The 24,631-nt window shown below is 41.9% G+C and overlaps 1 protein-coding gene across 3 annotated transcripts in view; it reads left to right on the top strand.

Annotated features, from left to right (window-relative positions):
• LOC139545794 (glutamate receptor ionotropic, delta-2-like) overlaps positions 1–24,631 on the top strand; it is a 607,650-nt gene that overhangs the window by 533,153 nt on the left and 49,866 nt on the right. For all 3 annotated transcript variants that reach the window (XR_011669139.1, XM_071353972.1, XM_071353973.1), the window contains exon 13: positions 2,689–2,884. Coding sequence is in view for 2 of the 3 variants with exons in the window: in XM_071353972.1 (XP_071210073.1) it covers positions 2,689–2,884 (196 nt within the window). In the remaining variant the exon portion in view is untranslated. The remainder of the gene's footprint in view (positions 1–2,688; positions 2,885–24,631) is intronic.

Below are 24,631 nucleotides of genomic sequence, written 5' to 3'. Positions count from 1 at the left end.
TCATCATTTGTTTGCTCCCCTCACGGTGCCACGCCTAAATCCCCACCGCTCATTTGGCAAATCAGATTCCGGAATGCCTAGCAGTAGTATGTTAATTGTGCTCTAGCGAGAATATCTCATCTCCCTGCTCCATCTCGCTGAAGAAGGTTAGGGAAATAAAGAGAGAGGGAGAGAGAGTGGGAACGCCCCCCCCCCCTTTCCCTTTTTTGTTTTGTTTTTGCATGAGATGTCATTAATGAGTCCTTCTCAAATTGCTCCGTCCTACTTCTATGCAGCTAATTATGATTTCCATACATTTCAATGTATTATCTTTAATGTGTAGACTCTTCTGGGATCATTACTGCAATAATTAGAGCCTAAACTTCACACCCAGGGGCCTGTTGTTTGAAAGAGGAGAGATGTGCTACCTCAGACAGGAAACCCTCAAGATTTATGGAATGTGAATTCGAGATGGGAGGGGGAAAAGGGAAACAAACTCTGATCTTGTAATTAGATGGTCTGTAATCTGATAAAAGTTTGATTACCATTCTTGCACCGAGTTTGGAAAGTGGATCTCTTGGATCTCTACCCTCTTTAGTCCTTACACACATTTCAATCTGTTTCTATCCACAGATAAGGAGGGTCATATAGATAGTATTTTAATAGTGCTCTGCTACGGTGTGTCAGTGCAGCCAGTAAAGCTGAATGGCTTGACACAGTGACAAGAAAAAGAGACCGATTTTTTTTGTATTAATACTCCAAGGTTGAGTTTTGTGGATGATTGTTTTTGTTAGATAGTGTTGCGAATCCTTTAGGGGGAGATTGGAGGACAGTGGAGCTGAAGCAGCAGAGCTGGTAGGAACAGAATGTGTGAACAGTGAAAAGATAGGAGTCGGCGGACATTGTGGGCGGATTGATCGAAGAGGAGAGATGGAGGACTGAGGATTGGGCTTAGAAAAAGGAAAGAGAGGAGAGCGCACCCGTTTAGAGCGAAAGGAGATGGAGTGGAAGGATGAGCATAAGGATGGAGGGATGGATTGACGGAGGGTGTGTGTGTGTGTGTGTGTGTGTGTGTGTGTGTGTGTGTGTGTGTGTGTGTGTGTGTGTGTGTGTGTGTGTGTGTGTGTGTGTGTGTGTGTGTGTGTGTGTGTGTGTGCCTGTGTGTGTGTGTGTGCCTGTGTGTGTGTGTGTGCCTGCGTGTGTGTGTGTGTGCCTGCGTGTGTGTGTGTGTGTGTGCCTGCGTGTGTGCCTGCGCGTGTGTGTGTGTGTGCCTGCGTGTGTGTGTGTGTGCCTGCGTGTGTGTGTGTGCCTGCGTGTGTGTGTTGGGGAATTGGGCAAACACCTGCTTTGTCAGGGACAACATTAGACATTTAAGGGGCTGTCAATGTGTCTTTGAGTGTCATGAAAAGCGCTACACGAATACCAATGTATTCTTAGTAAACACCAATAAACCTACAGTGGACACATCACACACGGTGGCTTCACAAGGTGAGGGACATGTTTGAGAGAGGGGTGTATTCATTAGTGCACGCTGTAGCAAAACATTTTTGCAATGGACAGCATTTTGCAACTAAGTGTGTGTAGTAAACAAGTCCCGGCTCTTCCCTCTCTGTTTCTCCCCTTTTTCTTTTCTGTTTGATTTCTACACCCCTGCTGAACAGGTATTTAGTTGTTTTGACCCTTTTCAAAAGTGGTGCACTACATAGGGAATAGGTTGCCATTTGGGACACAAGCATATAGTCTACCTTAGTCTACGACTCCTCCACCCACCCCACCATCACTCTCCCTATATCCCCATGTGCCCACACATTATTTAAGGAGAATTTCCCCCTTCAAAGAGAATGCAAATGTTAGACACGGGCACGTCAAAACGTGGAAGAGGGAAGTAGGAAAATTAAGGGCAAGGATTAATTGACAGCAATAAAAGATTAACATTTGGCAGCCAGGTTCATTAAAACCTCAAAGAGGGTTCAAAGTAGCTGCAGAGAGCAGGGGGAGTAGTGTGGGGGGGGGGGGGGGGTGACAGTATGCTGATGTAACGATATTCAATTAATGAATTCTCCAGTAAACTCGTCGTGTGATTGTACTTACTTACTTTGGAGTTCTCTTTTACCGGACTAAATCTGTCCCCCCCAAAAAACAGTCTTGATAACAACAGAAGTGTAACAATACTGACTGCGATGCAATTGTTGTTCTCCTAGTCACATCGGCAGCTTGTGTTGAAGCAATTTGACAAACAAACAGTAATTAGTCCCAGTAATGGTTTTCTATTACAGTTATAAATGGTGAGTGTTTGAATACTTATCAAACCGTAGCATTGTAATTAAAATACCTTCATTTCCCTGGAGGTGGTGATGGTATGAGAGTGATTTTATTACATTCCTCTATTATTCCCCTTTTAGTTGAACTACAAGGAGCTTCTTGCCAGTTGATTGGCTGGCTTACCCTTAACTATATTCAGGTTATTAACTCAGCGCTGACAAAACAACTATTTGTTTAACTAATGTGTGTGTGTGTGTGTGTGTGTGTGTGTGTGTACTTTTCTGTTGTGTGTGCGTGCGTGTGTCCCTCTATGCATACTGTAGGTGAATGGGTTTGGAGTGTGATTATTTGCACGTGTGTCTATCATTCCACATCATCGTCATGTTGTATCTTTGTACATGTTGAACTACATTTCCCCTAACCTCCCCCTCCTGTATTTGTCTATAGGTCTCTCCAGGACCTGTCCAAGCAGACAGAGTTGCCCTACGGGACGGTGTTGGACTCAGCTGTGTACGAGCAGGTGCGCAGTAAGGCCATGAACCCCTTTGAAAGGGACCCCATGTACTCCCAGATGTGGCGTATGATCAACCGCACCGGAGGGGCCGACAACAACGTGGAGGAGTCCAAGGAGGGCATCCGCAAGGTAGGTGGCCATACTACACTAAACAAAACACCCCCATTATCATGCAATAGTGGGCGAGTCCAAGGAGGGCATCCTCAAGGTACCAGACTTCACATAGCCTGTGCCATTTCGCAGATGCTTTTATCCAAAACAGCGTACATTACAGTGAGCTCATACATTTTAGTATGTGTGAACCTGGGGGAATCTGGCTAACTAATGCAGGATGTTAGCACCATGCTCTTACCCACTAAGGCTCACAAGATCATGTGTGTTCTAACATTATTTAATATGCTGTGTCCTAGACCTCTTACTAGTCATGAGGGTTTCATAGGGTTTCATATACCGCACCTCTGGCTGGGTGACACGTGTGATGTGTTTTTACATGTGTTCCTTATTGTCAGTAGCTTGTTAAGCATTCATTTCTAAACAGCAACTACAGACTGAATACTAGCATGTGAGTCACGGAGAGAGTGAAAGGGAGGGAGAGCGAACGATAGATAGAGAGTGAGTGAGTGAGTGAGTGAGAGAGAGGAGGCTGTACTCTAGCTCTCTAAATGTTTCTTGTGAGATACATGTATGCATGGTTTAGTGCTCATTCCCCTAGATATTTACTTACTACCATAAGTGCCTAGTACTGGTACATAAATGCATCATTTGTAAGCCTCAATACACGTACAGTATATCCTCCCTGATGTGTTAATTCCTGAATTAGAGCTGACATAGGGCTGTGTCCTAAATGGTACCCTATTCCCTATTTAATGCACTACTTTTGATGGGCCATGGTCTAAAGTAGTACACTAAACAGTATAGGGAGTAGGGTGCTATTTGGGACATACACGTGGTAACAGCAATTAAAGCAATGGTAAATGAGTGAAGTATGACTTCAAGTCTTCATCTCCTTGCCTTGAGGATTATTAGGGCTGAATATCTTATTAGTGGGTTTGGTTTCATGAATTAGTCAGCATTTTGTTGAGGTGATCAGCACTCCCAGGTGCTCAGATAAATATTGCATGACAGGGGTGTCACCCCCAGAGTAGCAGACAAGTACAACAACTGTGAAGCTTAATGCAGGCCACCACACCCACTGCGCTCTCTCTACCTGCCTCGCTTTTTTCCCCCTTATTCCCCCACCCTCCCCCTCACTGGGCTGTAGGCTCAACGCCTCCCTCTAGTGTGATACTGGTGTCCCTGACTCTCTCCCTTGCAATGACAAGAATCGTTTTTTCCCCCCTTTCTTTAAAAAAAAGATATAGTTTTTACATTTTGAAGCAGTATCTCTGAAAAGCAGTATATTTTGTCTGAAGGTCCAGTGACTCCGGGAGCCATGAGTGCATACCTTCCTTATTGTATTTTATGCCTCTCTCTCCTGCTCCATGTTTTTTTGGTTGGGTGTTGACAGTTGGATATTCCACACACTGTCAATACACCCCTCAGAATCACAGTCCCAGGCAGTATGGATTTTCTCCACCACACTTTTCAGATTGCAGTCATTGTAGCAGAATAATATGATCTGTCAGAGCCCCTGCGTTTCTTTTATCAGGAACATATAGCAGGACCCTGAAGGACAATCTTAGAGGTACCAATCTCTGCCACTTCAGTCAAAGCTCAGAACGTTCAATACTTTTTTAGGTTCCCCTCAAGCAGCATACCACCCTGCATCCAGCTGCTGGCTTACCTCAAGCTAAGCAGCGTTGGTCCTGGTCAGTCCCTAGATGGGAGACCAGATACTGCTGGAAGTGGTGTTGGAGGGTCAGTAGGGGACACTCTTTCCTCTTAAGATAATGTCCCAGGGCAGTGCAGGGGACATTGGCCAGCTTATGGTGCAGTCTTTCAGATGGGATGTTAATTGTGGTCATTTAAAATCCCATGGCACTTATCACAAGAGTAGGGGTGTTAACACGGTTGTCCTGGTTAAATTCCCAACCTGACCCCGTTCTATCATGGCCATCTAATCATCTCCTTCATTCTCACCTCTCCACCAATCATGCCAGCTTATGTGTAGTGAGCGTTCTGGCACAAAATGGTTGGCGTGCATCAATCAAGTGGGTGCCACACATTGGTGGTGGATAAGGTCAGTTTCCCCCTTACTATGTAAAAGCGCTTTGAGTAGGTAGAAAGGTGCACAGTGTATTCGGAAAGTATTCAGACCCCTTCCCCTTTTCCACATTTTGTTACGTTACAGCCTTATTAAATAAATAACCCATAATGACAAAGCGAAAATCGTTTTTTAGAAATGTTTCCAATTTCTAAAAAAACTAACAACAGAAATACCTTCTTTACATAATTATTCAGACCCTTTGCTATGAGAATCAAAATTGAGCTCAGGTGCATCCTGTTTCCATTGATCACGCTTGAGATGTTTCTACAACTTGATTGGAGTCCACCTGTGGTAAATTCAATTGACTGGACATGATTTGGAAAGACACACACCTGTCTATATATGGTCCCGCAATTGACAATGCATGTCAGAGCAAAAACCAAGCAATGAGGTCGAACGAATTTCCGTAACAGGATTGTGAGACAGGATTGTGTCGAGGCAGAGATCTGGGGAAGGGTACCAAAAAATGTCTGCAGCATTGAAAGTCCCCAAGAACACAGTTGCCTCCATCAATCTTAAATGGAAGTTTGGAACCACCAAGACTCTTCCTAGAGCTGGCCGCCCAGGCCAAACTGAGCAATTGGGGGAGAAGGGCCTGGGTCAGGTAGGTGACCAAGAATCCGATGGTCATTTTGACAGAGCTCCAGAGTTTCTCTGTGGAGATGGGAGAACCTTCCAGAAGGATAACCATCTCTGCAGCGCTCCAGCAATTAGGCCTTTATGGTAGAGTGACCAGACAAATACCACTCCTCAGTAAAAGGCACATGACAGCCCGCTGGGAGTTTGCCAAAAGGCACCTAAAGGACTCTCAGACCATGAGAAAAAAGATTCTCTGGTCTGATGAAACCAAGATTAAACTATTTTAGCCTGAATGCCAAGCGTCACGTCTGGAGGAAACCTGGCACCATCCCTACGGTGAAGCATGGTGGTGGCAGCATCATGCTGTGGGGAAGTTTTTCTGCAGAATGGACTGGGAGACTAGTCGGGATCGAGGGAAAGATGAATGGAGCAAAGTACATAGAGATCTTTGATGAAAACCTGCTCCAGAGCACTCAGGACCTCAGACTGGGGTGAAGGTTCACATTCCAACAGGACAACAACCCTAAGCACACAGCCAAGACAACGCAGGAGTGCGTTCAGGACAAGTCTCTGAATGTCCTTGAGTGACCCAGCCAGAGCGCGGACTTGAAACCTGATCAAAAATCTCTGGAGAGACCTGAAAACAGCTGGGCAACGACACTCCCCATCCAATCTGACAGAGCTTGATAGGATCTGCAGAGGATAATGGAAGAAACTCCCCAAATACAGGTGTTCCGAGCTTATAGCGTTATACCCAAGAAGACTCGAGGCTGTAATCGCTGCCAAAGTTGCTTCAACAAAGTACTTAGTAAAGGGCCTGAATCCTTGTGTAAATGTGAAATTTCAGTTGTTTATTTATTTATAAAGTTACAAAAAAAATGTACAACCTGTTTTTGCTTTGTCATTGTGGGGTATTGTGTGTAATTTGATAATGGGGAAAACTATTTAATACATTTTAGAATAAGGCTCTAACATAACAAAATGTGTAAAAAGTCAAAGGGTCTGAATACTTTCCGAATGTAATGTAAATCTAATCCAAAATCTATTCTTGGAATCTTAGCAATATATTATTATTAGATTTTTCACATATTGTTGATATCATACCCATTTGACTATCAATCTTAAAATCCTTAAGAGTCAAAGTGGGGGGGGGTTCTACTAAGTTAACATATGGAATTGTTTTTAGATGGTCATACCAAGGATCATTTAGCTATTTCATTTAGAATTGAAGGACCCCATTGAAGGACCCCTTTAGGTATAAGAAAAACAAAAACTACTTCCATTATATACTTCCATAAAAATGTTTAACTGGTACCGTGGTGCCTTCAGACGAGTTTTGTGAGGCTTGTTGGCGTCTGACATATACATGTTTGTGAGAGTCTCACCTTTCCATAGAGGGGTCATATTAGTTTGTAGGCTAACGTCTGGAGAGTTTCCGACGCCACAGATGTTTTTGTTAGAAGACGTTAGAAACGCAGCCAATGCAATGAAAATGTAGATCTCTAGCTTAAACAGAAGCAAACTACACGTAGCAAATGAACCATCCATTTTTTGTCGACCAAATTTGACACTCTCATTGAACTCCATATAAAAACTCCTTGCTTGGTGGGAGAGAAAAAGTAAAAACGCATCCTGCTGGAGGGAGACAGAGTTGGGTCCTCTTTCTTTACGTCTTCCACTCTGGCGGAAGTAAGCCATCGAGTGCGAGAGACTCATTGGAATGGAGACTAGAGCAGACACAGAAGTTTTGATTGAATAATCTCAAAAATAAAATATACATAAAACACTTTTTTGGTTACTACATGATTCCCCATGTCTTATTTCATAGTTTTGATTTCTTCACTATCATTCTACAATGTAGAAAATGGTCAAAATAAAGAAAAACCCTTGAATGAGTAGGTGTGTCCAAACTTTTGACTGGTACTGTATATAAAAGTCAAAAGTTTGGACACACCTACTCATTTCAGGGGCGCTCAAATGTGCGTCTGTTCAAAGTATCAACCCTTTACCTTGATGATAGCTTTGCACACTCTTGGCATTATCTCAACCAGCTTCATGAGGTAGTCACCTGGAATGCATTTAAATTAATAGGTGTGCCTTGTTCATAGTTCATTTGTGGAATTTCTTTCGTTGATGCGTTTGAGCCAATCAGTTGTGCTTTGACACAAGATAGCCCTATTAAGTCCATATTATGGCAAGAACAGCTCAAATAAGCAAAGAGAAATGTACGATGCTGTCATCAAGGCAAAGGGTGGCTGCTTTGAAGAATTGCAAATATAAAATATATTTTGATTTGTTTAATAACACTTTTTTGTTACTACATGATTTCATATGTGTTATTTCATAGTTTTGATGTCTTCACTATTATTCTACAATGTAGAATAAGAAGATTTTACTGTAGTTTATTATATACTGTTGGGCTTTCAAGTATATCCTGACATAGTACTTTAATAGCATGGCTCCCATCACTGCTCATTGTCATGTGGCCGGAGGCCGAGGCTGTACGTTTTCTCTTTCACTACAGCAGTGTCCTCTAGAGAACTAAAATTGCCGTCGATTCCACATATGCATGCAGCTCTGTCTGGAATAACGAGAGTAGCTATGAAGATTATGCTAATAACCCAGGTAATGGTGAATCATCCTTCTGCTAGTTGGTTCTTTCTGGATGCAGGAGGAAATGGTCATGGCTCATCTCTGGAGATATAGAGGGTGAGGGAGGGAGGGATGGAGGGGGAGATGGAAGGTGTCTTTTGCTGACTACAAATGAGGTTGTCCTTCACACTGCAGTGCTAAAAGTGATCTCAGTCATTTTTCTCATTGTGCCGACTTCATTACCAAGGGCTTATATTGCAAACATGTCCCTCACACTTAAGAGAGAGGGACGGGGTAGATGGAGATAGAGAGGGGATGATAGATGAATAGATGGATAGATGGATAGACTACATGACCAAAAGTATGTGGACACCTGCTCTTCGATCTCATAAAAAAAAGAATGGGCATCATGGAGTTTTATACCACTCCAGCCGACGCTTAGCATTGCGCATGGTGATTTTAGGCTTGTGTGGAGCTGCTCTGCCATGGAAACACATTTCATGAAGCTCTCGACGAACAGTTCTTGTGCTGACATTGCTTCCAGAGGCATTTTGGAACTCGGTAGTGAGTGTTGCAACTGAGGACAGACGATTTTTACACACTATACGCTTCAGCATTCGTTCAGTGAGCTTGTGTGGCCTACCACTTCATGGCTGAGCCGTTGTTGCTCCTAGACGTTTCCACTTCACATTAATAGCACTTACAGTTGACCGGGGCAGCTCTAGCAGGGCAGAAATTTGACGAACTGACTTGTTGGAAAGGTGGTATCCTATCATGGTGCCACGTTGAAAGTCACTGTGCTCTTCAGTAAGACCATTCTACTGCCAATGCTTGTCTATTGAGATTCATGGCTGTATGCTCAATTTTATACACCTGTCATCAACGGGTGTGGCTGAAATAGCCGAATCCACTAATTTAAAGGTGTGTCCATGTACTTTTGTATATAGGATAGGATAGGATAGGGTAGGGAGGGAGGGAGGGAGGGAGGGAGGGAGGGAGGTAGGTAGGTAGGTAGGTAGGTAGGTAGGTAGGTAGGTAGGTAGGTAGGTAGGTAGGTAGGTAGGTAGGTAGGTAGGTAGGTAGGTAGGTAGGTAGGTAGGTAGGTAGGTAGGTAGGTAGGTAGGTAGGTAGGTAGGTAGGTAGGTAGGTAGGTAGGTAGGTAGGTAGGTAGGTAGGTAGGTAGGTAGGTAGGTAGGTAGGTAGAGGAAGAGAGAGCATGGGAGAGTAATGGCAACAGTGGTGTGAATTACAGTCCAGAGTGTGAATTACACCATTATATTTGGGTGGGGGTCTCTGTATTGAGATGAGATTAATTTATATGGGCCTTATAATAAACTGTAAAAATGAATTACCTTAATGTGGCATGAACACAACTATTCATGAAAATGTGGAATGTTCGTCCACTCTAAAATAGTTCCAGCATCCAAACTGCATGTACACTCATGCTATTTGATGAATGGAAATAGACATCTGTTACAAAACACCAAAAGGTGTGCCTATTGTACAGATTACCTCAACTAGCCTGTATCCCTGCACACTGACTCGGTACCGGTGCCCCCTGTATATAGCCTAGTTATTCTTATTCTTATTGTGTTACTTTTTATTATTACTTTTTATTTTAGCCTACTTGGTAAATATGTTTTTCTTCTTGAACTGCACTGTTGGTTAAAACTTCTTATGGCTGCAGGGGCAGTATTGAGTAGCTTGGATGAAAGGTGCCCAGAGGTGCCCATAGTAAACTGCCTGCTCCTCAGTCCCAGTTGCTAATATATGCATATTATTATTGGTATTGGATAGAAAACACTCTGAAGTTTCTCAAACTGTTTGGATGATGTCTGTGAGTATAACAGAACTCATATGGCAGGCAAAAACCTGAGAAAAAATCCAAACAGAAAGTGGGAAATCTGAGGTTGGTCGATTTTTAACCAAGCCCCTATTGAATACACAGTGGGATATGGATGAGTTTGCACTTCCTACGGCTTCCACTAGATGTCAACAGCCTGTAGAACCTTGTCTGATGCCTCTACTGTGAAGTGGGGCCGAAGGAGACAGGAATTAGTCAGGTCTATCATGACCTGACCATGCTCTGACCATGCGCGTTCACATGAGAGGGAGCTCTGTTCCATCGCACATCTGAAGTCATTGTAATTCTCCGGTTGGAACGTTACTGAAGATTTATGTTAAAAACATTCTAAAGATTGATTCAATACATCGTTTAACATGTTTCTACTGACTGTTATGGAACTTTTTGACATTTCGTCTGCTTTTAGTGAACGCGCTTCCTGACTTTGGATTTGTTTACCAAACACGCTAACAAAAATAGCTATTTGCACATAAATGATGGACATTACCGAACAAAACAAACATTTCTTGTGGGAGTCCTGGGAGTGCATTCCGACGAAGATCAGCAAAGGTAAGTGAAGACTTATAATGCTTTTTACGTTTTGTTGACTGCACAATTTGGCGGGTAACTGTATGGCTTCCTTTTGTGGCTGAATGCTGTTCTCAGATTATTGAATATTGTGCTTTTGCCGTAAAGCTTTTGAAATCTGACACAGCAGTTGCATTAAGAACAAGTGTATCTTTAATTCTATGTAAAACATGTATCTTTCATCAAAGTTTATGATGAGTATTTATGTTATTTGACGTGGCTCTCTGCAATTTCTCCGGATATTTTGGAGGCATTTCTGAACATGGCGCCAATGTAAACCGAGGTTTTTGGATATAAATATGAACTTTATCGAACAAAACATATATGTATTGTGTAACATGAAGTCCTATGAGTGTCATCTGATGAAGATCATCAAAGGTTAGTGATACATTTTATCTCTATTTCTGCTTTTTGTGACTCCTGTCTTTGGCTGGAAAAATTACTGTGTTTTTCTGTGATTTTGCGGTGACCTAACATAATCGTTTGTGGTGCTTATTTGTGTAAAATAGGCTTTACACAAAATCGTTTGTGTAAAGCCTATTTGAAATCGAACACTTTGGTGGGATTAACAACAAGATTACTGGTATAAAATGGTATAAGATACATGTATGTTTGAGGAATTTTAATTATGAGATTTCTGTTGTTTGAATTTGGCGCCCTGCACTTTCACTGGCTGTTGTCATATCATCCCGTTAACGGGATTGCAGCCATAAGGGCTTGTAGTTAAGCATTTCATGGTAAAGTCTACACTTGTTGTTTTCGGTGCATGTGTCAAATACAGTTTGATTTCATTTGATTTGACATTCAGCGCTTGCCATTGATTAGGCCTACATTAACTGATGCATCTTGCTGACAAATGTACCTTTTTTGTGGCCTGAAACGTCGGGACAACTGAAATGGGGCTGAAACTGTCCCGGGAAAAACAGGATGGTCACTCTAACACACATGGTCAACTTACTAGACTAGGCTACAAAGTGTATTACCCTGAACTTCAAATAGGCCTTCCGTTAGCCAGTGATGTAGTTTAATAAAAAAAAATAGGTCGTAAACTCCGATTGCTCGTCAAGGTGAAAAAAGTACCGCTCCTTATACTTTCAACGCATTTTTTGGAACACGGTGGGTAAACAGCGTTTACTTGCATTTACCCTCCACTAGGTCTACACCACTGCTGGTAGCCTACCCTCTCAGCCAAGGCAATTTTAAACACATGAACACACGCAAAATAGGTAGTCTACATTCAATACAATAGATGAGTTGAATCAAAACGTGTCTTACACCCTAGTTCATGAGTTGTCCATAATTCATGAGTTAATGCTTGGAGTCTTCACAGATCGTGTGACATCAAACACAACCTTTTATTTCTTTACATTAACGACATTTATGACAGTATTATTTTTCATTACTAAGCATTTAACAATTGAACTAACATGGAACTTAAACCTTTGTTTAGATCGTGGAATCGTGGAAAAATGTGCTATGCCTACATAATGTGTCATTACGTTTCACTGTGAAAACAGTACTCATGGGCACTCAAATCCAAAATAATGAAGACCTATGCCATTGCAAAATCTAATTTTTCTAACTGAAAGAGTCAACTAAAGGCCTACTGTTATGAACGTGTACTTGTTGGATGGATTGGATGTGCATTGGTGTCTAGCTGTAGGCTAGTTGTCTAGTGATATTGTCGACCATCATCAGCTGATCCAGGGGAAAAAAACGAATATTGATTGAAAATAGTAAAGCTAAATAAACGGTCTCCTACTTCCGGCCATGGATGGCACGGAGAACACCAGTAGTAAATGGTTTAATCCATGGTTTCATTGTGATATTTTATTTTCATATTTACCACTGTAAAACACATTAACCACTTCATTTTAAACAAATAGGAAAATAGTTCAATCAGCATTATTTTGTTGCATTTAGGGGAGATAACGTCTCATTATGGCTCCTCTGTAATTTGCACCATGGCTGAGTCTCTCTAGTGCCACTGCATAATTAAAGAAAAGAAAAGAGAAGCTAGAAGAAAAGATGCAAACAAAAGAGTTTAGTCTTCACATTGTAAAAGCTCTTATTTACTTTATCTTTCTCAGACCCCCCCCCACCCCAGTATGCTCATTAGTTTCTTGTCATATTGAAATATGTTAAACGTGGTGCAGTGAGAATGAGAGACATTGTTTACACCAGAGCATATCAATGAGCTGTTCTTCTCCTCTCTGCCTGTCTGTCTGTCTGTCTTCCACTGTGTGTGGTCTCTGTGCGGAGTGGCTCAGTGCTCCGAGAGCCTCTCTAACACCTGTTTCACTGCCGGATGGCTCTCTTAAAACACACTGTGTGTGTGTGTGTGTGAGGGTTTGATTTGCTAACATCGGTTCGTCTGTGTACAGTCATTGATTCTGACGACGATAATACGTAGCCAGAAGTAAATAATGGATTATTGGGGATTCTGTCACCATGGGCCTTCCTACACAACTCAAGGTAAGGGTAATTCGACACAAATATATATTTTGCATAAACTATCCCTTTAACCAAACTGAGTATGCTTTACAGTGTACTTTACTTTTGTAGGGGTTGAGTTCATCTCTAAAGCACTTAAAAGTCGCATTTCACGGTGATATGTAATTAGATTTCAATTAGATTTCAAAACCACAAACATAAATCGGTTCCGTCCTTTGATGCAGATAACAGTGTGCCTTTGTTATCCTGTCCCTCAGAATACTAAGAGAGAGGATGGGAGAGAGGGAGGGAAGGGTCAGGGAGAATTTAGACTGAACATTGAAGGAGGAGTAGAGGGACAAATAAAAGACAAGACGGGCCCGAGAGAGTGTGCAGCTGTAGAGGGAGAGAAAGACAGAGAGAGAAAGAGACTGGCCTGCCTGCACTGATCTCACTCTCTGCTGATTGATTTAGTTCTGGGATGGTTGCTAGGCATCTGAAGGACTGGCTGTAAGTGAAAGAGAGAAAGAGCAAGAAAACAAGGGGGATGATATGGGGACAGGGCTAAGATAGTGAAATAATAAAGTGTGTGTGTGTGATTGAGTGAGTGAGAGTAAGAACGGGCTATGGCTGCATCGCCGTGGCCCCTGGGTCTGTTAAATAGCCTGATCTGTCATGACTTAACCGCATCCAGCCCTCGCCGCAGGAGTTTGTAATTATAGAAATGCATAATAAGAAAATCAATGAAAGAGCAGGGATGGAAATGGCAATTAGGGGTGGGGGTTTGGTAGGGGTGTTAGTGGGGGAGGTTGTATAATCTCCTGCAGCGAAGAAGAGGAGGCTGAGGGGCAGAGGGAGGAGTGATGTTAATTGATGGTGTATCGGGCTGACTTTTCATCTTCTTCCCTCTCTCCTCAGCTCCCCAGCCACCCTGTGTATACACTTGTCCTGGAGGAGACCTAACTATCATGGAGTGGGTGGTGGTGGTGGCGGTGGTGGAGGGGGATGTGCCGTCAGTCACGGATCCCAGTAATCTAAGATAACTTGAGCTTCAGCTCTTTTTCTAAAATAATGTGTTTCCACCGCAGAATACTGGCAGTACTGAGTCTATTGGGACTGCTAATATGGATGCTGTATTTGAGAGTATTTTTGCATGTGGAAATGTTGAGATGCTACCGTGGTAAAAATGACGTGCAATGGATGTGTGAAACTATGTGCAGTTATTGTTCTCTTTACTCGGCACCCTTCGAGCAACAGTGTTAATGTTTGCAGTTTGAGCTAATGTTCTTTTGGACTCTCGCCCTGTTCGTTTAGCATTCTTTTCCCCTTCACAAAGGACATTTGTATGGTTAGATCGTTTTGACACTCTCCCTTAACGAGACACTTGAGATAAATACAGATCATTACCAGATTAAAGGAGTACACGGAGCACACGGAGGGAAAGGCAATCACACCACAAAGGAGGTTAAATGTTGCAAAAGCTTGACTGCATAAATTGAGAGGGAAACATCAATGCAAAAACGACAAAGAAAAACTACCTTCTAAAGACAAGCTTAATCTTGACCCGCCCAGACCTGTGTTTGCCAGCAAGATGACCCAAACTGAATCATTCAATTTCACATTGGTATTCCCCCAGAAGAGAAGGAAAAGAGAATGAATCGCACCACCTTCGCTTTGTTTTGTGCCCCAAGGTCAATGATTGGATTGTAAATAAATTACAAAACAAAGAGGCCGTGGATCTGATGGAGGATACAGCGCCTGTATAAATTGTGCAGGTGGAGCCTTCCCTGACCCTCTCTCTGTCTTGCCTCCCTCCCGATGCTGGTGATGCCGTCTCATTCTCATTCTGTTTGCTCTCACAACCTCCACACGTCTTTATCTCTGTATGTCTGAGACAAGATGGCGCCGGGCCAAGGCCTAATGGGACTTTTGGAACAGGGAGACAAAATTACATCACGGTCCAGAACCAGGGAGGGAACCAACCCAGCGCTCTCCTCTTCCCTCCTCCCACCCACGTAGGGGTGTGGGGGTAACCTCAGCCTTAGGCCAGATCAGATAACAGACAGAGTGTCTATAGCAGGCAGAGGACTGGAGATTCTCCACAGAGCCATCAAACAGGCAAAAGGACAATATAGGAACAAGGTAGATTACAAAGGTAGACCTAGCCGTGATCTATCCAACGATGCCTCTCTACCAGACGAACTCAATCTATTTTATGTATGTTTCGACATCCGACATAAGTAAGGTTTTTAATCTGGTCAACACTCGAAATACCGTGGGGCCGGTATTCCAGGGCATGCCAGACCAGCTGGCAGGCATCTTCACTGTCAATTTCAACCCCTGCTTGTTCAAGTCTATAATCCCCACGTCTCAAGCTGACCGCCATCATTCTTGTTCCCATGAACTCTTAAAACTACCTGCCACAATGACTACTGACCTGTAGCACTAACATCTGTAATAATTTTGTGGTTGGTCTTTATTAGGATCTGGATTAGCCACTGCAAAAGCATCAGCTACTCTTCCTGGGATCCACATGAAACATGACATGATACATACAGTACCAGTCTGTCACGTTCCTGACCTTATTTCCTTTGTTTTGTCTTTGTTTAGTTGGTCAGGACGTGAGCTGGGTGGGCATTCTATGTTATGTGTTTCTATGTTGGGTTCATTGTTATTAGCCTGATATGGTTCTCAATCAGGGGCAGGTGTTTTACGTTTCCTCTGATTGAGAACCATATTAAGGTAGGCTGTTCTCACTGTTTGTTTGTGGGTGATTGTTCCTGTGTCAGTGTTTGTGCCACACGGGACTGTTTTCGTTCATTTCATTTGTGTGTTCCTTCCTGTTCGTGCGTTCATGTTCTATGTTCACAAGTTCAGGTCTGTTAACGTCGTTTATTGTTTTGTAGTTTATCAAGTGTTTTTTCGTGTTCGTCTTTCTTTAATAAAACGAGTATGTATTCAAACCACGCTGCGTTTTGGTCCGATCCATGCTCCTCTTCAGACGAGAGGAGGACGAGCGTTACACAGTCAAAGGTTTGGACACACCTACTCATTCCATGTATTTTTACTATTTTCTACATTGTAGAATAACAGTGAAGTCATAAAAACTATGAAATAACACAAATTGAATCATGTAGTAACCAAATAAGTGTTAAACAAATCAAGAAAATATATATTTGAGATTCTTCAAAGTACAGTAGCCACCCTTTGCCTTGATGACAGCGATACACACTCTTGGCATTCTCGCAACCATCTTCACGGGGTAGTCATCTGGAATGCAATTCAATTAACAGGTGTGCCTTTTTAAAAGTTCATTTTCTTTCCTTCGTAATGCGTTTGAGACAGACAATCAGTTCTGTTGTGACAAGGTAGGGGTGGTATACAGAAGATAGCCCTATTTGGTTAAAGACCAAGTCCATATTATGGCAAGAACAGATCAAATAAGTAAAGAGAAATGACAATCCACCGTTACTTTAAGACATGAAGGTCAGTCAATCTGGAAAATTTCAAGAACTTTGAAAGTTTCTTCAAGTGCAGTCGCAAAAACCATCAAGCACTATGATGAAACTGGCCACAGGAAAGGAAGAACCAGAGTTACTTCTGCTGCAGAGGATAAGTTCATTAGAGTTACCAGCCTCAGAAATTGCAGCCCAAATAAATGTTTCACAGAGTTCAAGTAACAGACACATATCAACATTAACTGTTCTTTTGGAGACTGTGTGAATCAGACCTTCATGGTCGAATTGCTGCAAAGAAACCACTACTAAAGGACACCAATAATAAGAAGAGACTTGCTTGGGCCAAGAAACACGAGCAATGGACATTAGACTGGTGTAAATCTGTCCTTTGGTCTGATGAATCCAAATGTGAGATTTTTGTTTACAACCGCCGTGTCTTTGTGAGAAGCAGAGTATGTGAACGGATGATCTCTGCATGTGTGCTTCCCACCATGTGCTTCCCACATAAGCAGCATTCTGCAGCGATACGCCATCCCATCTGGTTTGCGCTTAGTGGGACTATCATTTGTTTTTCAACAAGACAATGACCCAACAAACCTCCAGGCTGTGTACGGGCTATTTGACCAAGAGGAAGAGTGGTAGAGTGCTGCATCAGATGACCTGGCCTACACAATCCCCCGACCTCAACCCCATTGAGATGGTTTGGGATGAGTTGGACCGCAGATTGAAGGAAAAGCAGCCAACAAGTGCTAGAGTTCCCACAAAAACATTCCAGGTGAAGCTGGTTGAGAAAATGCCAAGAGAGTGATGTCATCAAGACAAAGGGTGGCTAGTTTGAAGAATCAAAAATATAAAATATATTTTGATTTGTTTAACACTGTTTTGGTTACTACATGAATCTATATGTATTATTTCATAGTTTTGAAGTCTTCACTGTTATTCTACAATGTGCAAAATAGTCAAAATCAAGAAAAACCCTTGAATGAGTAAGTGTGTCCAAACTTTTGACTGGTACTGTAGTACAGAACATTATTAGTCAAGGACTGAAATACATCAATTAAAAATGTCACACACAGCCTACATATCAGTACATACACAATATCTAGGTCTAATATATAGTACAATGCAAATTACAATACAAGATATATCAAATGGCTGTGTCTCTCTCCACAGTCTCCTGTGCAGTAAGGTGTTGTTTTATCTGTTTTTTCAACTGGTTTTATTGCAAGCTTGTTACCTGGGGTGGCAGAGAGTTCCATGTAGTCATGGTTCTATTTAATGCTGTGCGTTTCCCAGCCTCTGTTCTGGACCTGGGGACTGTGAAGAGACCTCTGGTTGCATGTCTTGTGTACTGATGAGTGTCTAAACTGTGTGCCAACTGCTTGAACAGACAGTTCGGTACCTTCAACACATCAATACCTCGGACAAAGACCAATAGGGATGCAGTCAATCTGTCCTCAACTTTGAGCCAGGAGAGACTGACATGCATGCTACAGACACTTTCCCTCTGTGTACATCTAAGTGCGATACGTGCAGCTTTAGGACCTGTCTGGTCGACTGAGATGTCAAGAAGGCAGAGGAACGCCTTATTATGGATAGACCTCTTCCCATTTTAGCAACCATTGAGTCTATATATTTTGACCATGACAGCTTGTTATCTAGGGTTACATCCAGCAGTTTAGTCTCCTCAACTTGCTCAATAGCCACATTATTCAATAATAGATCTAAACGAGGTTTAGCGTTGAGCGAGTGGTTTGTCCCAAAAAGTATGCTTTTAGTTTTTGAGATATTTAGCACCAGCCTAAAACTGACAGGAGCTCTATGTTAAATGTCTCAGTTATTTATTTTACTGTTGCAGCCGACGTGTATACTGTTGAGTCATCAGCGTACATAGACGCACAGGCTTTATTCAAGGTCAATGGAAAGTAATTTTTAAAAACTCAAAACAATAATGGCCCAAGCTGGCTGCCCTGCGGTACACCACACTAAATGAAATTAGCACGAGAGAGGCTTGCATTAACAAAAACCCTCTGTGTTCTATTAGATAGGTAACTCTCAATCCATAATAAGGCAGAGGATGCAAATACATAACACCTACATTTTTTCAGCAATAGGTTATGATCAGTGACATCAAAAGCTGTACTGAAGTCTAACAAAACAGTTCCCACAATCTTCTTAACGTGAATTTCTTTCAGCCAATCATCAGTCATCTGTGTCAGTGCCGAGCATGTTGAGTCGCCTGTTTGAACCATTGAAGGGTGCTCTGCTATTCTTGGGTAGCAGAATGACATTTGCCTCCCTCCTTGTCTGAGTGCACACACCGTCTTCAGAGGCTTAAATTGAAAATGTGGCAAACAGGAGTCACAATGTATTCCACTACCAACCTAAGAAATGTACCATCGGTACTAGGTGATTTGTACTTATTTATAGATAGCAACAATTTTTTCACCTCTTCCACACTCACTTTGTGGAACTCAAAACTACAGTGCTTGCATTCCATTATTCGGTTCATAATGCATGAATATAAAGGCTCGGCATTTGTTGTTTGCATGTCATACCTAAGTTTGCTGATCTTGTCAACAAAAAAGTTAAAGTGGTTGGCAGTATCAAAGGGTTTTGTTATAAACAAGCCATCTGCCTCAATGAAGGATGGAGCTGACTTTGCTTTCTTGCCTAGAATCTCATTTAAAGTACTCCAGAGCTTTTACTATCACTCTTTATATCATTTATCTTTGTTGAATAGTATAGTTGATCTTTTTTGTTTGGTTTAGTTATGTGATTTCTCAATTTACTCTGTTTGACCAGTTTGCTGTTGTTGTCAGACTTATTTGCTATTCCCTTTGCCTCATCCCTCTCAGCCATACAGTTTTTCAATTCATAATTTATCCATGGGGATTTGGCAGTTCTAACATTCAATTTCTTGATGAGTGCAAGCTTATCAGTAACCGGAAGAAGCAGTCTCTTACATGCTGACCACACCACTCACGTAGCGTGCACTCACGTTGCAAAATAAATGTACACATACATGTTATTCAATCATTGCACCCACACTGCTCGCGATCGCCAATGTGTGTCTGCATTGCCAAACACTAAAATATAAGTGGCGCTGAACCCCGTGCAAGTCCTGCCTCTCCCATCTCCTCATTGGTTTATAGAAGCAGATACCCACATGCCATCTCCTCATTGGTTATACCCACGTAGGTGATTGAAAGATGAACTGAGGTCGGTCGGTCATGGTAATACACCTTATTATGAAAGTTAGATGCCAATCGCCATATAAAGTCCAAAGAAGAAACAGCCTGGAAGGAGGAGAGATTACTAGAAATGATTCGGTAGACCGTTTAATGTGTGGATTAATTGTTGGAGTAGAGGACCTTGTGCATTTCAGGTAAAATAACAACTCAACGTTTATATCCCAGGACAAATTAGCTAGCAACAGCAAGCTAGCTAAATAGGACACATTAGCTAGCAAATGCAAGCTAGCTAGCTAAATTGCCATGAATGTTTAATTATTTTTGACCTGTCCCCAAATTAATATATTTGGTTCGGAGTTTGTTTGGATATTTCAACCTGCGTGTCGTGAGGGTGACAAAAACAATTTGCGCACGATGTGGTATGGGTATGGTGTCACAAAATAACTTGTGTGTGAAACATTGTTGCATTTAAAGTGGAACTGACAGCATTTTAGTAACTTGACATCTTATTAAAATCTGTTCATATACACCCCCACGAAGAACAAGCACCCACTTATGGTCATTTTCACATTTTCATACATTCATAGAATGTTTGGGAATTACGTATACTAAGGCATTTGTGAAAATTCTGTAGCAATATAGAATGGGAAAGTGGCCGTGCGTTTGGACAATTAATAGACAACACAATAAATAAAACCGAAATAAAACATCTGTCTTGTCCAGGACCGGAGTCTACACAGACCGGTGCGCTATAGCCAATCAGAGTTACAGTAGACCATGATACAAACAAGCCATTTGCCACACGGGCCAGCCATCATTCACTTTGAACTGGACTGTGTGTTTACAGGCAGCAGCAACAGCGCGACTTTAGATCATTAGAACGCATTCGCCAAAAGCCACAAAATTCACCTGAATGGATTTCTGAAAATATGTGACCAACCGCCTCGATTCGGTCATAATGTAGCAAAACTTGAAATTGTGATTTTTACATTGGATAAAATTAGAGACTCAGAGCTAGAAAATGGTATGTCATACACTGAGATTGAGGAACAATGGGAAAGTCCTTCTGCTTTGAAAGTTGATAGACTTGAAACCCCACTTGAGAAAATGGCTCTTTAATGTTTTAATACACCTACTGGAGAGCTCTTCTTTGTCTACGCCCATTCAGCATCGTTCACACACTCTTAAGCCTTAGCCCCACCCATCTCTTTAAGGTTTTCACATGTGTAAACACACGCTATATCAAATAACATTTGATTTTAAATTATTAAAGTGTATTTGTCACATGCACAGGATACATAAGGTGTAAACTGATATCAAAAAGAGAAAGATACAAATATTTTATAATTATTAGATGATGCTTACCTGAAACATTTGTCTAAATTGATGGGCCATGTGAAAGAAATTCTGTAAGCAGCCTCCATCCACATCTAGCTAAGTGGATGGGCCTCTATTGTCTAGACATGTTGATGAAATACAATAGATGGCCGTAATCACCCCCAGACACACCTGGCTAATTTGATGGCTCATGTAATAATCTGGCCAAAGTGGTGTATTTTGTTTAGACATGTAGCTAGCTAGCTAAACAATGATCCCAACTCATACTACTACCAATACAAACATTGTCATAGCTGTAGTGTGAATCTGCAGGTACAGTGGCTTGTGAAAGTATTCACCCCCCTTGGCATTTTTCCTATTTTGTTGCCTTACAACCTGGAAATTAAATAGATTTGATTTACACAACATGCCGACCACTTTGAAGATGCAAAATATTTTTTTATTGTGAAAAATACAAGAAATAAGACTGAAAAACTGCAAATGAGTGGATGGGTTCCGCTGGTGTATAGCAATCTTTAAGTCATACCACCGATTCTCAATTGGATTGAGGTCTGGGCTTTGACTAGGCCATTCCAAGACATTTAAATGTTTCCCCTTAAACCACTCAAGTGTTGCTTTAGCAGTATGCTTATTGTCATTGTCCTGCTGGAAGGTGAAACTCCATCCCAGTCTCAAATCTCTGGATGACTGAAACAGGTTTCCCTCAAGAATTCCTTGTATTTAGCGCCATCCATCATTTCTTCTATTCTGACTAGTTTCCCAGTCCCTGCCGATGAAAAACATCCCAACAGCATGGTGGGGTGGTGTTCTCGGGTTGATGAGAGGTGTTGGGTTTGCGCCAGACATAGCGTTTTCCTTGATGGCCAAAAAACTCCATTTTAGTCTCATCTGACCAGAGTACCTTCTTCCATATGTTTGGGGAGTCTCCCACATGCCTTTTGGCGAACACCAAACGTGTTTGCTTATTTTTTTCTTTAATGGCTTTTTTTTCTGGACACTCTTCTGTAAAGCCCAGCTCTCTGGACTGTACAGCTTAAAGTGGTCCTACAGACAGATCTCCACTGTGGAGCTTTGCAGCTCCTTCAGGGTTATATTTGGTCTCTTTGTTGCCTCTCTGATTAATGCCCTCCTTGCCTGGTCTGTGAATTTTGGTGGGCGGCCCTCTCTTGGCAGGTTTATTGTCGTGTCATATTCTTTCCATTTTTTAATAATGGATTTAATGGTGCTCCGTGGGATGTTCAAAGTTTCAGATATTTTTTTATAACCCAACCCTGATCTGTACTTCTCCACAACTTTGTCCCTGACCTGTTTGGAGAGCTCCTTGGTCTTCGTGCTGCTTGCTTGGTGGTGCCCCTTGCTTAGTGGTGGTGCCCCTTGCTTAGTGGTGTTGCAGACTCTAGTGCCTTTCAGAACAGGTGTATATATACTGAGATCATGTGACAGATCATGTGGCACTTAGATTGCACACAGGTGGACTGTATTTAACTAATTATGTGACTTATGACGGTAATTAGTTGCACCAGATCTTATTTAGGGGCTTCATAGCAAAGGGGGTGAATACATATGCACGCACCACTTTTTTTTTAAAGAAGCATTTTTTTGAAACAAGTAATTGTTTTACATTTCACTTCACCACTTGACATCCTCCTAGCAGCTAGCTAGCTATCTTGCTAACGTTAGACTCTGTGTTTTTAGCTTGTTACATAAATAGATGCGCTAGCCTATTAGCCACGTTATGACTGACTTGTGATCGTTGCCCTTGCTAGTTTGATTGTATTGACATTGCCAGCCTTAGTTACATTCGTCCATCTTTTCCAGAATATTGAGTCATTGAAACTGAAACAGTGGATCCCGAATGGAGGCAGCAAACAATGTAGCAGGCCAACTGTGATTTACAACATGATAGCAATATTTTTTGGGTTACCAAGAAAGGTATTGGTGATTTATATTAATCATGCATTAAACTGCAACCATATATTATGCCAACAATGCCTTAGTGTATTTCATGAAACTGTTTTGTAGCATAAACTGGGAATTTTATATATTTTACTGATATTATGATTGTTTGTTTCATATCTGCAAAGTAGTTAAAACGCTGTCATTTCCACTTTATGTCACCAGTTACATTGTGTGCTAAACATGAAATGTTGTTTGCAATGGAAAGTAATAGTTGTACATTTTGATTGGGAAATGCTTAGTGGTTGTGTTTTTTGTATTCTTGTGATTGGGACCTACTGGCTTATTATGTCTGAGTTCATGGACTGCTTATCCTTTAACATCATGATGTGTGTGATTGCTGTCTTTCCATTGGCCCTATGCAGTGGTGTAGTGATGCCTGGAGAAGTTGGTATGCTCTAATTTTGCCTGTCAGGGCCTGGCTCACCAGTGGGTTTGCCCTCTGTCCACCCAGGCCCATCCGTGTCTACTCCCCTGATGCAAACAGCACATGATGACAATTGCGCATGACAATTGCCTTAGTTAGAATTTACTGGTACATATCATAAGTTGAAACGTCTTTCCTACCCTACTGGCTACCGATGTCATTCTTCTGTGAGCTGCTCCATACCAAAACCAGTTCAGAGCTGCACATTCTTGCTACCTGCAGATGATATTCTGCTGAAACTAGGCTATGTGTGGCACGCATGTGAATATATTTCAAGTGCTTTGCGATTGTGTAGGCTACTTTGTGCTTGACTTCTCTACTGTACTATATAAGTCGCATACGTTCACTACACTACTTTGATACGCATCAGTAGGGATTAAGAAGTGAGTATAAGCAATGCCCACTGAAAAAAAAGTGAGTATACAGTTTACCTGCATATACCCTCTACTCCACCATTGGCCCTTTGTGTTTTACAAAAAGTGTACTCTCCTACATGAGTGGGCTGGAATTACAGTTTATGTCCTTTCAGAATCACGAACCTGTCACTCACTAAAGGCCTATAGGTTCACCACTGTACTAACCTGTCACACACTGAAGACCTATAGGTTCACCACTGTACTAACCTGTCACACACTGAAGGCCTATAGGTTCACCACTGTACTAACCTGTCACACACTGAAGGCCTATAGGTTTGCCACTGCGCAAATATGTCTATAATAGATATAAAGGCTGGTAAGTTTCAAGAAAGAAGTATTTATATTTGGCCTGGCGAAGCAGTTTTATGCGCTGACTGAATGGAAGCTGATAATTAGTTTTTTACTCCGCTGGTCTTTGCTGGTCTCGGGAAGAAAATGATGAGTCCTCATTGTCTGAGACAAGAACGAGTACAAATGTATCCAACACCGAGACAAAACCAAGATATTAAATACCGCATCAGACTATTCTCAATTTAATCTTGTCTTTACTAATATGTACAATTAGTTTATATTTGAATGGCCGATTATGAAATGGGCAGGAACAGGGGCAGGGGGGAAAAGACGTCATCTGTATGCACTCAAATAGTGAATGGAGGCAGTGAGCTTTCCCACTGGTCTGTTTTGTGGGCTACTTCAGGTTTATAGTAGAGCAGGTGCTTAATATGAGCAGCTGAGAAATAAATAAGAACACTTAGGGTACTAGGGGGTAACTAGCCCCCCCCCCAAGAACAATATCTAATTCCTGACACATAAAAAGCAATGTTTTGAGAGAAAAAATGTGTATGT

This window comes from Salvelinus alpinus, chromosome 19 (genome assembly GCF_045679555.1).
Source record: "Salvelinus alpinus chromosome 19, SLU_Salpinus.1, whole genome shotgun sequence".
NCBI classification, from domain to species: Eukaryota; Metazoa; Chordata; class Actinopteri; order Salmoniformes; family Salmonidae; genus Salvelinus; species Salvelinus alpinus.
This window is presented reverse-complemented; position numbering and strand designations above follow the sequence as displayed.